This window comes from Hyperolius riggenbachi, chromosome 1 (assembly GCF_040937935.1).
Source record: "Hyperolius riggenbachi isolate aHypRig1 chromosome 1, aHypRig1.pri, whole genome shotgun sequence".
NCBI classification, from domain to species: domain Eukaryota; kingdom Metazoa; phylum Chordata; class Amphibia; order Anura; family Hyperoliidae; genus Hyperolius; species Hyperolius riggenbachi.
This window is the reverse complement of record NC_090646.1, coordinates 214382119-214399875: the sequence shown is the minus strand read 5'-3', so window position 1 is coordinate 214399875 and position 17757 is coordinate 214382119. Positions and strand designations below refer to the sequence as shown.

The 17757-nt window shown below is 41.0% G+C and overlaps 1 protein-coding gene across 1 annotated transcript in view; it reads left to right on the top strand.

The window, feature by feature from the left end:
* The window catches only part of BLTP1 (bridge-like lipid transfer protein family member 1), a 399009-nt gene that overhangs the window by 127158 nt on the left and 254094 nt on the right, over positions 1-17757 (top strand). The window contains exons 15-19 of the mRNA XM_068280272.1: positions 1249-1404; positions 3782-3879; positions 8816-8994; positions 10513-10619; positions 11079-11275. Of these exons, the coding sequence (XP_068136373.1) occupies positions 1249-1404; positions 3782-3879; positions 8816-8994; positions 10513-10619; positions 11079-11275 (737 nt within the window). The remainder of the gene's footprint in view (positions 1-1248; positions 1405-3781; positions 3880-8815; positions 8995-10512; positions 10620-11078; positions 11276-17757) is intronic.

Below are 17757 nucleotides of genomic sequence, written 5' to 3'. Positions count from 1 at the left end.
GCAGATATACTGTAGATCAGAAGCGTCTAGCTTTTTTTAAAAGTTGATGTTAATAATTCAGCAGTGGTTCGACATTTGAAATGCTTTCAAATATAAATTAAACTGTAGTGTAATGAAAAAATATCAAAGGGCATACACTGTAGAAGTTTTTTAATTGGACTGTGCCAAGCTAACTTATTTGGTTATGTATAAGCAGCACTCTACCTTGCTGATTTTAAGCTAGCCAGCCGGAAACAGGAAATTTGGGTGCCAGAGGATTTCAATGAAGTATTGGATGCCCAAATTTCTATTAATTTCCCAAATTAACATGAATGGAGTATGCAATGCGTTTGCACAAAATTGCATGCAACCATGTGTTGCATTGCCATGCTGAAATGCAATGCATGGTTGGAAACATCTGAAAGTGTAGTATTTGCACTTCTGATTTCCTTGCATATCGTTTTTGCTTAAAAATGGCATCAGCAATGCACTAGTGGGCAAGGAACCTAAACCATTTTCATAAATGGACACCTTGCACTTTACACTATTAAGGGGGAAAAAATGGCGGTGCTCTTTCACAAATCAAAATACACAATTACAAAGTCCTAAAAAGCAGGGTTGTGGAGTCGGAGTCGAGGAGTCGGAGCAATTTTGGGCACTCGGAGTTGGAGTCGTGGTTTCAGAAACTGAGGAGTCGGAGTTGGAGTCAGAAGATTTTTGTACCGACTCCACAGCCCTGCTAAAAAGTGCACATCAAAGTCCATTTTAATCCACAAGTGGATTAATCTTCCAGCACATTCAGGATTTTGGCAACTGCAGAATGCACAAAACTCCTCCTCAGTGAACTACACCACCATCTCACCCTCAGAAGTGGGCACTCACCTTCCGTATTGACCCTCAGTCAGATGGGTCAGCAGCGTATCTGGGGTCATTAGGCCACTTCCCGCAAAATCCACGATCAGGAAAGTCGTGGATTTTTGCTCCGGTATTTAGGGGTGAATAAAGCCTCGTTTTGCCGTGGGATAGCAGGAATTTCAGTTAGCCCATTAATGCTTAAGAAAACTGGATAAAAAAAGTATAATTTTAGGAGGCTTCAGGGTCTCTTTAAGATTTGATTGGGTGGTAAATAATTCCTGTGCTGTTTATGTATTGCCTGCCTGCATCTACTTAAAACCAAGTTTTCTTCATAGACCGCAATACCTTTTACCTATATGCATTTCATACGATTAGTATCATTTAGTTTCACTTACTCTTCTGATTTTATTTTAGATCTGATCCAAGATTGGTCCAGTGACAGCCCGCCAGATTTATATAACTTTGTCCCATATACTTGGAACTTGAAAATTATGTTTCATCAGTTTGAGATGATCTGGGCAGCAAATCAGCATAATTGGATTGATTGCTCTACCAAACAGCAAGAAAACGGTGAAATATTTTATTCTTCTTTTGTTGTTGAATTTATGTTATTAGTACATAACTAAGGCAGTGTTTTGTAGAAGACTTAAAGATCTTTATAGATGATGTATTGTGACATTTTTGCGTTCAGATAAGTTTATCATTTCACCCATAAATGTTGTTTCATTTTCTATAATAATGAAAATTTGATAAAAGAAATTCCAGTTTAAGACTCAGAGGGAAATTCCACTTCTATTTTGTTACGTTAGTTTTCTTACTTTGTTTTTCTGTGCATATAAAATACAGCTATTTCTCAGAGTTTCTTACAGAAAAAATGGAAACCTTATTTTTAAAATTAAATTATAAAAAGACATGCAACACTGTATTGGCAGTTTCACAGTGAAAGTGGAATTCATTTGCATACTTTTAAATGTACACATTTACCTGCCTTTAACACATGGCATGTTTTATTTATCTATTTTTTAGTGTAGGTCATTTCATTTTAAGATTGACAGAACCAAAGCTATAAAATGTGCATGGATACATACACCATATGCATTTTTGTGCATTGTAATATGCATTCATAGACCACAGGAAGTAATCCTGGCAAATTCTTCCTCCATTTAAAAGGGGCTTTAGATACTTTCCTTACTTTGAAGGGCTTTCACTGCTATAACAGATAGATGTGGGAAGGTGATCCCTTGATCCAGTCAGGGAGATTCAAGGGGCATATTGGACAGAAAGGAAACCTTTTGTGAGCTTTTTCCCATCACCTTTTGCTGTCTAAATAATAATGACAAATAATGACAGATCTTGATGAGTGTTGTGGACACAAGGACTACTGGTTGGGGAAAGCTGTATGTCAGTGAAGTCAAGCCTGCTATGCATTATGGCCCGGGGATTCCTGGCTTCCCAAGTGTAACAGAAATGTCTGCAGGCAAGTTGTGGTACTTGCACTTAAAGCGGATCCGAGATGAAAAACTAACTATAACAAGTAACTTGTCTATATATCTTATCTAAAGTTTAGATTGTTTATACAGCAAATCTAGCTGCAAACAGCTTTAATAGAAAATGATTATTTCTTCCTGTGATACAATGACAGCAGCCATGTTGTTTGTAAACATTACACAGAGGCAGGCTTATCTGTATCTTGAGCACTCAGCCTGTAACAAAAAAAAACACCTAATCCCCCTCCTCTCTCCTCCCCTCTGCCTCTGAAATCTCTGGCTAGTAACATCTCCTCCTCCTCCTGCCCAGACTGAGCTCCCATGAGCCCTTGCTACTGCCAAGGCTCTCTGAAAACCTGTGGGTGTGGGTTATTTAGTTTATAGGGAGTTAAGCTTGCCATACACTGGCCCGATTTGCGCCCGTTTCGACAGCAGATTCGATCACTGGGATCGAATCTGCTGCCAATCGTTCACGCTACACGCCGAATTTCGATCCATTCCGTCCGATCCCGTCGATCGCGCCGTGCGGAAAATAACCGTCGATCGCCCGCGGGTAAAGAGCGCATCGCTAGCGGCGTTCGAGTGCCCGACGACCAACGCAATAGAGCTGCAATACATTACCTGCTCTGCCAGCACGACTCCCGGGTCTCCGCTCTTCTTCTCCGTATCCGCTCTGGTCTGGTCTCCGGCATGCTTCCCTTCTTCCTGTCCCGGCAGGAAGTTTAAACAGTAGAGGGCGCTCTACTGTTTAAACTTCCCCCAGACAGGAAGAAGTAAAGCAAGCTGGACCTGGAGACCAGAGCGGAGACGGAGAAGAAGAGCGGAGACCCGGGAGTCGCGCCGGCGGAGCAGGTAATGTATGCGGGATGGGGGGAAGCGGCGGCAGCACCACCACAGATTGTGAACGGTTTCAGGCTGAAATCGGTTCACAATCTGTTTGCAGTAAAGGTAGCCATACGATCCCTCTCTGATCAGATTCGATCAGAGAGGGATCTATCTGTTGGTCGAATCTGATGGCAAATCGACCAGTGTATGGCCACCTTTAGAGTATTAAAACAAAAACAAAAAACTTATTTGGCTAGAGGAATGCCCTATAAACAATAGGAAAGGAACACAATTATTCAATGAGTAAAAGTTCACCTCGGATCCACTTTAACCAGCAGTCAGTTTATAGTTGTTGCAACCCTGATAGGCTTGTTAGAAATGGCTTATTTCACAGCATGAATTGCCTTGTTCTAATTTTTTTTTCTTCCAAAGCAAAAGAAACTGTATGCATGTCTCTTTGAAGGTTTCTTTAGATTTGTTTTTGTACATATTAAATCGATATCAAACAACAGTAACCATTATAGTAAACCTGGAATATTTTATTCTTTCATAATGGCTGTATTTTTTCTTTTCAGTATTTTTCTTTTGTATGGATTTTTCCCCTTTCATTTTATACAATGTTTTTGTTCTTTTAGTGTATCTGGCTGCCTGTGGAGAAACATTAAACATTGATTTTGCACTGCCGTTTACGGATTTTGTACCAAGTACATGTAATACCAGGTTCTCTCTGAGAGTAAGTGTCTTTTTTTTTTTTCATTGTTATCTTCCTGGTGGTGGAAGAATGTTCTCTGGACCTGTATTTATTGCTGGGCATTTAGACATGAATATCGCTGTTCATTTAATGATTATTAACCTAATTTATGTGAGTTATTGAGCATATGCATATTGTCTTTGTCAAGGGTTCCATTTCCTGCAGCATACTGAATTCAATCCATTTTCATTCACCTGGTTCCATATGGAAGAATGAAATGAAATTGATTGCTGTGAGCCACAAAAGGCACTTCCTCGTTGAGACACTTTGATAAATGATGCCATGTTTTTAGCAGAGATATTGCTCCCTGTATTACTTGAAGCAGAAAACCACGTTGTCGGCAAGCTAGCTCTTTTTTTTCTTCTGAGAAAATAACTTTTCCATTGAGGTAAAGTATCAACACTAAATAGGATTTTATCAGATTATGGAAATGTATGGGTAAACATCATAGCATCAGCAATCAGTATATTTTATATAACTAGGGGGAAACTATGCCACAGTTCCGGGGGACATTGTGGGAATTTTCTTGATAAGTATTTCATTTTTACCCAAGGTCTGCCCTGGGTTTGCTTGTAGGGGCCCATTGCCCCAAGCCATGGGCCACAACAGGTGTCTACAGGTAAATGGACAGATAGATGGAAAGATACAATTAGATAAGTGATTTTTGTGAGGGGGGAGTGTATTTTGACCGCTGTAAAGTTCTTCTCGCCCATTAAATATTGTTAAGCTGGCCATACACTAGGCCGATTCCCCGCCGATCGACAGCAGATTCGATCACTGGGATCGAATCTGCTGTCACATCGTTCACGCTACATGCTAAATTTTGATCTATTTCGTCCCGAAATAGATCGATCCCGTCGATCGCTCCATGCGGGAAATTACCGTCGATCGCCTGCTGGAAGGGAGCTCGTCGCTAGCGGCGCTCGAGTGCCCTATGACCGACGCAATACAGCTGCAATACATTACCTGCTCCACCGGTGCGACTCCCCAGGTCTCCACTGTCTTCTCTGCTCTGGTCTGGTCTCCGGGTCTGGCATGCTTCACTTCTTCCTGTCCCGGCAGGAAGTTTAAACAGTAGAGGGCGCTCTACTGTTTAAACTTAAATAGCTTAAAGAGACTATTAAAAAAATAGTTCCCCTAGGGGGTACTCACCTCGGGAGGGGGAAGCCTCTGGATCCTATCTAGGCTTCCCCTGTCCTCCTCCATCCCACGGTGGTCTCGCTGCAGCCCACTGAATGCACAGCAGGCAATTTGTCAGGCTGTGCAATATTTACCTTTTCCTGTTCCAGCGGCTGTTGCGGCTCTCCGCTCGGAAATAGGCGGAAATAGCCGATCTCAGTCGGGTCCGCTCTACTGTGCAGGCGCAGGAGACTGCGCTGGAGCCGGGAAGGAGTCGGTAAGGTAACTATTTACATCCCCGCCGTTTGTGGAGCTCTATTGCTGCTGCTGTGGGACAGAGAGGAGGATGGGGAAGCCTCGATAGGATCCAGAGGTGAGTACCCCCCAAGTGGCATTTTTTATCAATACAGATCCTCTTTAATTTATATAATGCTCCACTATCTTTAGTCAAGTTAATGCCTACGTATTTAATATAGAGATCTTTGTATAGGAATGTAAAGGATGCTGAAATTTGTTTACCCAATAAATTGAGCTGCGTCATGACAGATTTTTGGAAATGGGCATTACTGACCACTTTCTGAGAATGCTATTTGGCTGGTTATAATGCTAATTCTCCACAAAGAGTTAGGCCTGAGGCCCACTAGAGTGATTTCATCAGCGGTTTTAAGTCGCTGACACTAGGTTAATGAAAATCAAAGGAGATGAGCCCACAGTAGTGATTGTGATTTTCCAAAATCACAATTGCGGTTTCTGCAGCAGTTTTGGAGTATTTGTGGTTCACATAGTATAGGATTGCTTCAAGATGGCTGGTCAAAGCACTTTTGCAGAGATTTTACCTCCAAACCTAAGGAAATTACAAACCGCTATGGAATTCGCAGTCGTTGTACAAATCGATCACATTAAATTCAAAACCGCTTAAAAAATGTTGGAAATCGCTTAAAAAATGCTGCAAAAATTGCTGCCAAAAACGAATGGGATAGTGGTTCACGCTTTCTGGTTGGTCCCAGCCCTTACAACAAACAGTATTGAATATTTAGTGCAGAATCAAGTCAGTTATAGAGATGGTGTTCTAGCCAGAAGGTCTGCATTGTAACTAGGAAATTAACTTTTAAAAAAGAATGATTTTGCGTTTATAGCACTTTTTATTTTTTCTCAATTAAAGCGGAATGAAACCCAGTATTTCTTCTTTACTCTAAAAAATTATTTACAGCTTATTATATTCAACTAGCATTTTTTCTTTACTAGAACAGCGTTCAAAGGGTGACACACAGGACTTGAAAGTTCAGTGCAGAGAAATCTGGACGCATCCGAAGTGGAGATAATTTTATCTTGTGTTTACTTATTTGTATCAAGTGAGAAATGTCACGCATTCTCTGACTGTGCAGAAGCTCCTGGACACAGACAGAAACTCAAAGCATTTCTGCCTTCAATAGATAATGAATAAAAACCGTTATTAATAAAATGCAAAGTCGGCTCTCAAAGCAAAAAACTGTACTTTTGGGAACTTGTAACATGTTTTTATTGAATATTATGTCAGGGTTTTATACCACTTTAAAGAGACTCCGTAACAAAAATTGCATCCTGTTTTTTATCATCCTACAAGTTCCAAAAGCTATTCTAATGTGTTCTGGCTTACTGCAGCACGTTCTACTATCACCATCTCTGTAATAAATCAACTTATCTGTCTCTTGTCAGATTTGTCAGCCTGTGTCTGGAAGGCTGCCAAGTTCTTCAGTGTTGTGGTTCTGTGATGCATCTCCCCCCTCCAGGCCCCTCTCTGCACACTGCCTGTGTATAATTTAGATTAGGGCAGCTTCTCTCTTCTCTCTTCTCTTTTACAAGCTGGATAAATTCTCCTCTGAGCTGGCTGTGCTTTCACATACTGAGGAATTACATACAGGCAGAGCTGTCTGCACTCTGCAGGAAGAAACAGCCTGACACTTCAGTGGAAGATAGCTGCAGGGGCAAATAAACACACAAATGATCTCTTGAGATTTAAAAGGAAGGGTGTATACAGTCTGCTTGAGCATGGATGTATTTTCTATGTGTGGACATACTGTACATCAACCTACTTCCTGTTTTGGTGGCCATTTTGTTTGTTTATAAACAAACTTTTTAAAACTGTTTTTAACCACTTTTAATGCGGCGAGGAGCGGCTAAATTGTGACAGAGGGTAATAGGAGATGTCCCCTAACGCACTGGTATGTTTACTTTTGTGCGATTTTAACAATACAGATTCTCTTTAAGAATAAAACTGTTAAGACATCTTATAGATACAGGTGACAGAGATTATATGGCAATATAAGACATCTAATTTCCTATTCATTATGTTCATTTCTATAATGGAAATGTCCCCAAGTAGAAATCATTTGAAGACTGACTAGTTTAACTCTAATTACGTCCTTTGATCATTTCAGCAGGAAGTAGACCATTTACTCATTAAATATCATTTCATAGTAACTTACAGGCAGCAGCTTCTGTTCTTTACTATGTATTTATTTTGTTTTAATGTATGTGCTGTTATGTGAAGAAAAAATGTATATGCACAAAAAAACGTGTTGTTCGAAAAAAACAAAAACAAAAAATGATCTAAAACTACAGCACATGACAATGTCTATGAAGGTTGATAGTAATGGTAGCCGCCCATGAACGACTATCACTTTGACTGTGGCTGATGTTGGGCCCAGCCTCATTATGGTGTCAGCAGCTGCTGGTTATGCGATCCATTGAACCCCGCCAGGCAGCACTGGTTTGTACAATGATAACAGTGCTGCTGTATACAGCTGAATGTTTAGTGAACCCTATAAACAGCAAAAAATCTATGAGGTACACACAAAATTGAAGAAATCATCATATGTATTCACAACCTACACCAGATGTACAAACCAAAGACCGTTTCAGGGCTGCAGCGAGTCCCCTTTGTCAAGCTATACAACAGAATGGTAACTCTGCTGAAGGAGACTAGAAGCCAGCTAAATTTGACCTTTTCTGTTAGGGTTAGGGTCACTGGGAGCGTTTATGCAAAAGTAGGGTTAATGTGAAGATTAGTGTGGAGACTTGTGTGAGGGAGGATAATGCTGAGATACTGGTCAAGTACTTGGACACAAGACACCGAACATTTATGTTGTACTTTTCCTCTGGCAGACTGAAAGCGCCACAGCTGCAACCATTAGGGCGCACTCTACAGGCAATCGCAGTGTTAAGGAGTCTTGCCCAAGGTCTCCTCACTGAATAGGTGCTGGCATACTGAACAGGAAGAGCCGAGTTGCGAACCCTGGTTTGCTGTGTCAGAGACAGAGCCTTTAACCAGTACACTATCCAGCCACTACTTAGTTTGGTGTTGGTTTAAACTTAGATGAGGGCCATTAATGGCACTTCACCCAGATTACGCTACTAGGTGCAGGTGAGAAACTGGAGGCAGGAGACTTATTAAATGTAGGAGAGATGCATTAGAAAAACCATAAACTTCTACTGTGGCCACTTTAGACATCCAATAGTTTGCAGAGGTCTCTTCCCCCCCCCCCCCTCAATTCCTGTACTCCTCATAGAGTGTTTCTATACAGCATCAGTATTTCTAATAATCCTGGAGAAATGTGTTGTTTTTGTATTCAATATTCCCCCTTGATCTGTTTACCATACCTCATACAATACTCTGCAGCATCTCTTTTTGAATGCACTAAATTACTTTGGGATGCTGCCATGATATAATCATAAGTTATAAGTAGGTAATGTCTTAAGATGATTTTTGGCAACTACCTTTGTGTAAACTGTTTTATTTACCAATACTATTTACTTTTAGGGAGGAGATGTGGACCTTCATTTGTTTTTACCTGACTGCCACCCGAGTAAATATTCACTGCTTACACTAACAAAAGACTGCCATCCCAACAAGACCGGTCCTGAGACCTGCAGCTCCACAGAAAACCAGAGTGGTCAAAAACACTGCAAACCAAAATGGAGGAATGTAGTGAAGGCTCAGTAAGTGTCACTTTAGACAAATGTAGCGCTAGCATAGTGCTATATAGATGACAACAGAAGTTTATGCATACAGTTAACACTGGGGAACAGTGATTTTTTTTTTTGGCACAGGAATTCAAAACTGATTTAAAGCACTTTTAGTCTACTGAATATGCTGAATAAATAACTTCATGATAATGGCTAAAAAGTACAAAAAATTTACATTTACAGTATATGACCAACTGAAGTCTTTAACCCCCTGGTGATGTGATTCTTTCCAGATTTTAGGGTCTAAAACTGGTGCAATTGTTTTCCAGGCATTTAGATCCTAAAACCGGGTAAAAAACATGTTGCTATAGAGCCTGCTGCAGCCCCTACACGTTACTCACCTTCCTTGGATACAGCGTTGCAAATTCTCTCTTCATCCTCCCGGTGGCGATGTAACCCTGTAGTGAGATCGCCAGCTGTGGCCATGGCGACAGGTGGCGATCCCACCTGTGGGATGCAAAGCCTCCGTAGACAGGAGGGAGAATGGCTGCCAGCGTCTGGAACCCAGAGGAGGTGAGTTAAAATGCCTGCTGCATGCTATGCTCTGCATTAACTTCCAGGCTGCTACCACGAGTCAGGTTCAGGATAACCGCTCCTGGCTTGTTTTTTTTACACCCGAACCTGAATCGGGATAACCGCCAAGGAGGTTAGAGGGAGCAATGACTGACTTGAAGGACACCACAAAGTTGAGCAAGCAAAGTTTGCACACCATCTTCCCAGCTCTTGAAAGTATTGAATATGTACTGCACACCTAGACTTCTAAATGGTTCTTGGTGGAGTTCTTTTTGAAAGCAAATATGATGTCTTTACCTAAATTAAAAAAACAAAAAAACACTCATACTAAGCAGCCGATTTTTATTTTTATTTTTTTTACTTTGTTTTGAGGCCTGAACAGCAACAGGTTCTTGCACAACAACAGAGTTGCCAAAGCCCTCAACAACTTGCCAGAGCAAAAATGAGGATGTAAATAGACATCTTGGTTAGTGGGTACCTCAGAGGCGGCCTTAACTTTTCTTTGATATTTAAACAGTAAAGTTGTGCCTTAAAGGACACCTGAAGTGAGAGGTGTATGAAGACTACCATATTTATTTCATTTTAAACAATACCAGTTGCCTGGCAGTTCTAATTATCTTTCGTACATCAGCAGTGTCTGAATAATTTACCTGAAACAATCATGTGTCATATCCAGTCAAACTTCAGTCAGAAGCACCTGATCGTCATGCTTGTTCATGGTCTATGGCTAAAATTATTAAAGACAGAGGGTTAGCAGGACAGTCAGGCAATATGCATTGTTTTAAAGTAAATAAATATGGCAGCCATATTGATTTATATGATTATCCCTCTCACTTCAGGTTCCCTTTAAGCTTGCGTGCTATAGTGAAAGGGAAATGACTAAGATTTCCTTGACTCTAATACAATATCATCTCTTATTATGATTATGTTATGATCACCTATTTTTTTTACCCATGTTGTTCTCTTTTTGTATAAAAGGATTGGATGGGTGGAGTGCTGGACAGTCCCAACTGTAATACTCAACATTGATTACACCTGGCATCCAATTTATCCACAAAAAGCAGATGAGCAACTAAAGCAGTCATGTAAGTTCATAATGAATTATTGTATGTAAAACTGAGTTGTTCCCAGTAACAGGGCCAATGTTAAAACAAAATCTAGGTTTTTAAAATTGCCTGAGTATTTGTTGGTGAGTTTTCCTCTCATTTCCTATCTCTATGATTGCAGTCCCAGGACAGGAGTAGAGCGGAGTCCCTGAATGTAGGAACAGGATTTGGCAATTAATCCTTTGTTGGGCAGTTCTGGTGTCCAATGCCAAAAATGAGATTTCCCCTGCCTTTGGGGAGAGTCTTGTAGTTACCGTTCATATCTTTGGAGTAGAAAGAGAGATGTTGTTCTCCAGCAGAGATGTCCTACTTCTCCCCTACCATCGTTTACACATAAAAATAAATTGTTCTGAATAGAGTTCCTTTTTTGTAGTACTGTGTATCAAACTATCATCAAGCACTTATAAAGTTCAATTATTATTTCTGTTTCATTATTAGTATCAGAATTGGAGGAGTCAATGCGGAGGCTTAGCCAGCGAACATCAGAGAGGGTGACTTCTCCCACGTCTTCTAGCAGGCCTGCCTTAGACCCTTCAGAGCTGCCTCCGGATAAACTGCATGTGGAGTTGGAGCTCTCCCCCGACTCACAAGTTATTTTTTATGGACAACTCCTGAAAGCCTTCCTGTCTATAAAGGTATACATTTCCTTTCTCTAGTGAGAATCGCTTATCAGCCAGTATTGTGCATACATAGCTTTTTATTTAGAAGACTTCTGATCCTGTGTTTTAATTTACTTGATGTATTTACTTGTTTATATATTACTTTGTGTTGATAGTCTTTAGTCTCCCCCTCCCCCACACTTTAACATTTGCTCTGGCAGGAAATCCGTTTTAAACAGTTCCTTTTTTCTAGAAAGAATAAAAGAGTAGGGAAAAATAGCTAATGCAATCACTATAGGATTTTATCTTGTGTGACACCGTGACCACCTCCCACAGTTGTAATCATCCCTTGGCACTCTTTTTGACTTGGTTCATGGCCGTCCTGAGATATGTCTCTGAACTTCAGTCATAAAATGTATGGAGGGATCCTCTTTCCTGCATTTGATGAAGTTGAGGAAGGAAACTGTTTGGAGGTATAGCAGTTTGGCACATGTATCAACCATGATTCCTCCCTTCTCATGTCTTCTGGAGAAGTAGCTATTTTTTACCTTCCCGTGCCCTCGGTCCACCGCTGTCACCCTGTTGAAGTAATTCGACCAGCAGGTAAAATACTACTTCTGCCCTCCTCGGGAATCCTTCAGAAGTACTCAGATCCCTAACTACTTCCAAGGACAAATGGATCTGTACTGCACATGTGTGGGCACAGGCTCGTGCATACAGGGGCACCCGTCTTCTGAAGCACCTGGGGACACGAGGGCTACCAAAACTTACTGAGGAGTCCTGAAGGCGTGTGGTGGAACAATGTGACGGATGGAGGACAGAGAAGGCTCTGTGGGATCCAGAGCCTTTCCTCTGCATATAGTGGGTAAGTATCTCGCTTGTTCGCTTCAAATATCTTTTCTTCATTAAAGGGAAGGTCCAAGCAAAATAAAAAAATGAGTTTCACTTACCTGGGGCTTCTACCAGCCCCATGCAGCCATCCTGTGCCCTCGTAGTCACTCACTGCTGCTCCAGTCCCCCGCTGGCAGCTTTCCGACCTCGGAGGTCGGCGGGCCGCATTGCGTACGTTTTTACGCATTCCCACTAGTGCAAATTTTGCGTAAAATGCGTAAATTTTTATGCATTGAACCAGTAATGCGTAAAAACGTATGTGTTAATGTTCCTGCACTAGTGGGAATGCGTAAAAACGTACGCAATGCGGCCCGCCGACCTCCGAGGTCGGAAAGCTGCCAGCGGGGGACTGGAGCAGCAGTGAGTGACTACGAGGGCACAGGATGGCTGCATGGGGCTGGTAGAAGCCCCAGGTAAGTGAAACTCATTTTTTTATTTTGCTTGAACCTTCCCTTTAAAGTTTACATAATTTTACATCATAGTTTGGTATCAGGCTTTGTTTGTAGATCATTGAGGTCCGACATTGATGCCTTTTTCTTAAATGATTGTAGTTGTTTGCTTTAACTATGTCTATGAAATCAAAGGGATATTTCTATAATTGTACTGCTAACATAAAACCCTGTTTGATACAGAAGAACATTCAGATGTTTCTATTTCTAATGGTAATTTGTTATTAGAATGCCATCTGGCCTCAAGGAATATATTCCTATTTCTGTGACTAGAGATGAGAATAAAAAAGGAAAAACTTTTGGTCAGTATTCCTGAAGTCTGAGATGTGCTTGCAGATTTCTTTCAATTATTCATGCTTGTATCACATGATTATACAGGGAAAATTTGACCCTCAAAGTGCTTTCTTGTATTTGAAATTGGATAATTAACTGCAGGCTTTTAGCAAGTCTCCGAGTTACTCTGTCCAGCAGGCAGCAGTGGATCCTACTCTTCATGTAATTGCATGCCACTTTCCCTGTCATCCAGTATGTTATTGACGGTGCTCCGTGCAGATCCATCACAGCTGTAATGAGTACTATGGTGTCCAGAGAGGAGCACTACTGTTTGTTACATTACAGCAGTCACTAATGGTTTTTTTTTTTCTATCAAATCCTGAACACATTTTTAACTTCTAAATCTGTTGTGTGATAAATGAAGAACAGTGGTTCTTTTTTGACCCTTCACCTTTTTTTTTATACAGTATACCGGTATATATTTATTTTGTGAATCTCCTATTCTGGGATGTCATTAGTTCCTACAGGTCTCCCATCATAGTCCTGTAATACTTATTATTATAACTCAGTTCATGTGTGCCCTTAAATCCTTTCTGTACAGCTCTGTAGGGAACAATCGCTCTATTTTATATGCTTCTGGATTTCTGAATAGGTTTAGAACAGTGGAATTAGAACCAGTGGGCTCTGAGCTGAAAGCTTTATTAGAGTCTCATCTGTTGCTTTTTACAGTTTTCAGCTATGGGACCATTCTTACTAAATTACTTTGTTTTCCCATTGACTTATGTTTTATTTCTAAACTACAGCTGTTCACAATATTTTGCAAAGCTGGTTCTGCCTAAAATAATTCTCCTCCATAGGGCAGTGCCTGATTGATCTGCTGAAGACCCGTGGTGCTTTTGTAGAATAACTTTCTAATTTTTTGAAAAGCGAAACACTGACACAAGTGAAGCCATTCAATAGGTCCTGGTTAGACAAGGGATCAAGAAACAAGTGGGTTTTTTTTAATAGTGAACTTCAAATCGTGCAGTATTGTAGGTTTGTTTTTTTAAATATTTTTATTGATTTTAAACACATAACAATACAAAACCCCATCCATTGACAGCAAAAATGTATAGATTACACCCGGCCATAGCATAGAGACGCATGAAAACGTACAATCTATGACACAGAATAGATATGCACGAGTACACATTTATATCCAGAGTCTACAAAAGACTTCCAAAATCAATGGCAATTATCAGAAATATATGTCACACGAAGTAAAATACAGTTCCAGACCATGGCTGAACAGCAGGATCTGTATCCAAAGGAGGGCAAACAGTCTTCAGAGGGGGTCTATAATATGTGTAATTTCCAAGGCTTTTTCACTGGCCCCTCAAACACAAAATGTGTAACTTATAGATGTGGCCCACTGCACCTTTCATTATCGGCTGTTTGGGGACCTCTGTTCTAGATAATCAATGACTGAGTTAGTACAGTGCAGCCAAATATTCCAAACTTTATCAAACTTTGTTAACGCTTCTCTAGCTATCCAAGTCAATTTATAGGGAGAGAAGTAGTTTCTTCCACAGAGCACTAGAGTTCCGACTACTGTTTCCACTCCAGAGCAATAGATTTTTTTTTTTTTAAATAACATCCTGACCAGTAGTTTTTTTATGCTTACTTAGAGGCCACTCGTCTACCAAACCATAGACACACTTTATATAAGGACACCACAGGAAGGCCCTAGTCATTTCTCAAAGAAGTCAAGACTTTATCCCAAAATGCCAGAACAAAGAACAGTCCCAAGTCATATGACGAAAAGATCCAGCATACATCACTTGCACCTCCCAAGAATTTGTAAATTTTAACTGGTGTAAAATAAATTTGGTAAAATCACCGTAATTGAATCAGTTTATCCTGTGAGCAAACCACAGTCTTCACATACGGTAGGTGTCCTGGAACAGGGGGCAGGGGAGGGACCAGTTGTTATCTGATGACACTGCAAGTGTTTAGTTAGGGCAGGGGTAGGGAACCTATAACTCGGGAGCCAGATGTGGCTCTTTTGATGGCTACATTTGGCTCACATACAAATCAGTAGGGGTTGATTCACTAAGCTACACTGCTCAAGCAGCACAGCTTAGTGTGGCAGCACAAGTAACATTTTCAAAGTAGGCACGCTACTGCTGTAGCATGCACTAATAACTTACTCGCACTGCCCCAAAACAAACAACGGCTGCTCCAATTGTCACTACTCTGGACCCTGTCAGGTCCAGTGACTTTGTAGGACAAGATCCTCGCACATTGATTGACCCAATAGGCTGCCTGCCACTTGACAGGCAGCCTATTGGGCCAAAGTGCGGGGATCTCGTCCTACAAAGTGAATCAACCCCCAAGTCAGCTAGCCAATTGTACAAGCTGTTAGTCGGTATTTCTCCTGTCTGGCTCTCAGGGAAATTGCTGATGTTGCTGAAACCCAAGAGAAGCATGAAGACGTCTCTGACACTGCCGCTGCCTGGCAGACCAAATGTATACACATCACCATGGCAACAGTGACATGAGCCCTATTGTCCCAGTTTGAAACATATATTGTATGGCTCTCACGGAATTACATTTTAAAATATGTGGCGTTTATGGCGCTCTCTCTGTCATAAAGGTTTCTGACCACTGAGTTAGGGTGTTCATCTAGATATAAGCATCAATGCTAGAATGGTCTGTTGCATGTGTGTGTATTTTACTGCCGAAATACTATAAAATTGATCAATATTTTTAGTTTTGAGTTTGATGTTTACTGTTGGTGAAGTCTAGTACCGACCTCAGTTTGGCAGGCTGGGCCTCATTGCAAAGAATTTGAGAACGTCTTGATTTATTCCAGGCTGCAGACATTTAAGATATCCTGCAGCTGTGTTGTAATGCCTGTGATCAGCAAATTTCAGTGGCCCCCTATGGGAGCATTTACGTGGCAGCATTAGTGATAGCGAAAGCACATAAAATTAACCACTTCACCTTCAAGGGATTTTAAAGAGAATCTGTATTGTTAAAATCGCACAAAAGTAAACATACCAGTGCGTTAGGGGACATCTCCTATTACCCTCTGTCACAATTTCGCCGCTCCCCGCCGCATTAAAAGTGGTTAAAAACAGTTTTAAAAAGTTTGTTTATAAACAAACAAAATGGCCACCAAAACAGGAAGTAGGTTGATGTACAGTATGTCCACACATAGAAAATACATCCATACACAAGCAGGCTGTATACAGCCTTCATTTTGAATCTCAAGAGATCATTTGTGTGTTTCTTTCCCCCTGCATCTCTCATGCACTGAAGTTTCAGGCTGCTCTTTTCTTCCTGCAAACAGCTTTGCCCTTGTCTGAATTTCCTCAGTATTTCCAGCCAGCTCAGAGGACGATTTATCCAGCTTGTAAAAGAGAAGAGAGAAGCTGCCCTAATCTAAATAATACACAGGCAGTGTGCATAGAGGGGCCTGGAAGGGGGAGTTCATAGCAGAACCACAACACTGAAGAACTTGGCAGCCTTCCAGACACAGGCTGACAAGTTTGACAGGGGAAAGATACATTGATTTATTACAGAGACTGTGATAGCAGAAAGTGCTGCAGTAAGCCAGAACACATTAGAATAGCTTTTGGAACTTGTAGGATGATAAAAAACAGGATGCAATTTTTGTTACGGAGTCTCTTTAAATGTTAAAAAAAAGTATTTTATTGAGATAAAAAGTGTTTAGATAATAAAAATTGTTTAGATAGTAATTTTACATTTTGGCCAGTGATAAACGCTACCCGCTTAAATGCAGGAAGTTTTGAATCAAGATGATACCATTTATTGGCTAACTTAAAAGAATAAGAAAAGGCAAGCTTTCGGCTTGCTTTTACTGATGGCTAACACAATACAATACCCTACTGCTACCGGCTTAGCAAGACATCTGTGCTCAACATGAGTTTGTAAAGGTGTGCCTGTCTTGAGGGCAATGTTTACATGTTTAGAGGTAATTTGAGTTGCACTCCAGCCTTTCAGTTACACATATCAGCTGCTGCAAGTCTCCACCCCCAACCGTAATCATTGCTGTCACTGCCTGCCTCTGCTCTCCTCTCTCCGCTACCTTTCTTGTTATTTGGGACAACTAAGTGATTTCAAGATGGCTGTAGTAGGTGAAGACAAATGAGTATGCTATCTGGAGTCATCCATAACTTGGTAGTATTCCCTTGAGAACCTCCCTCCTAATAGAGTGATTTTAGCAGTGTTTTGGGTTCGCCAACAATCCCTGGTGATTCCAAAAGCAACTTAGCAGTGCTTTTACTACCCATAACAACTCAATGTACCCAGAAGCCTTTGCAAAATCCCATATCGCAATCACTCTGCAAACCCAAGCACTAAAATAAAATTGCTTCTAAAATTGCTGTACAAAATGCTAGCAAAATCGCTTAATGATTGTGATTTGCAATTAGCGATCTGTTCTGGGCGCCTGGCTAAAGGATTTTGCAAGCTTTGTTCTCTTACTCTCGTTTGCTGATTGGAAATATAACAGAGATCTGGCCTGACCACTGTCGCCAGTACATACTGCCATATATTGTCTAGGTCAACTCATTATATAAAAAAACCCCTGTGAAATAACTGCCTACCCGATACATGAAAATTATAGCCATGCGCATGCATGTTTCATATTCACAAATTAAGCACAGACATATGTGAGCTACACAAAATATGTCATCATCACACAAATCAAATACATTTGGAATATGTCTGTAACCTTCCTGGCGGTAAGCCCGAGCTGAGCTCGGGCTATGCCGCGCAGGAGGATTTCTCAGGCCCTGCTGGGCCGATTTGCATATTTTTTTTCTGCAACACGCAGCTAGTTTTTTGCTAGCTGCATGTGCATTCCAATCGCCGCCGATTAGCCGCCGATCGCCGATC